The 436-nt window shown below is 43.6% G+C and overlaps 1 protein-coding gene across 1 annotated transcript in view; it reads right to left on the reverse strand.

Annotated features, from left to right (window-relative positions):
- LOC119581872 (carcinine transporter-like) overlaps positions 1-436 on the reverse strand; it is a 41499-nt gene that overhangs the window by 12558 nt on the left and 28505 nt on the right. Inside the window, exon 9 of the mRNA XM_037930028.1 lies at positions 152-366. Within this exon, the coding sequence (XP_037785956.1) occupies positions 152-366 (215 nt within the window). The remainder of the gene's footprint in view (positions 1-151; positions 367-436) is intronic.

Below are 436 nucleotides of genomic sequence, written 5' to 3' on the forward strand. Positions count from 1 at the left end.
ACAGGTTCTTTTATAAGATCCTATATTATAATCAGTTATAAAGTCTTAAACAGACGCCAAACGAATACCTAACCCTTAAGCACCGAACCTAAACTCGTCTGCATTTCAGCTCGAATTGCGAAACCCCCTAGAAAATTGAGAACCCTCTTACCTTCAGGCATAAGGACTGTGCAGATAGAAAATATTCCTCCAAGGATCATGCCCACTCCTAAGATCCAGCGACGTCCCCAGCGATCCATGACGATCCAGCAGAGGAGGTAAGAAGGAACCTCGACGGCACAGGCAAGGAAGAAGGAGAGGTATTCATCGTCACCCATTGCTGGTCCGTAATAGCTTAGTCCTACATACACGGTTTCATTGGCGAACCTTTGAAAGAAAACGAGAAATATAGTGAGTTTTTGAGGAGTGACTCATTGAAAAGATAACTTCGTCTAAC

Source organism: Penaeus monodon, chromosome 15, assembly GCF_015228065.2.
Source record: "Penaeus monodon isolate SGIC_2016 chromosome 15, NSTDA_Pmon_1, whole genome shotgun sequence".
NCBI classification, from domain to species: domain Eukaryota; kingdom Metazoa; phylum Arthropoda; class Malacostraca; order Decapoda; family Penaeidae; genus Penaeus; species Penaeus monodon.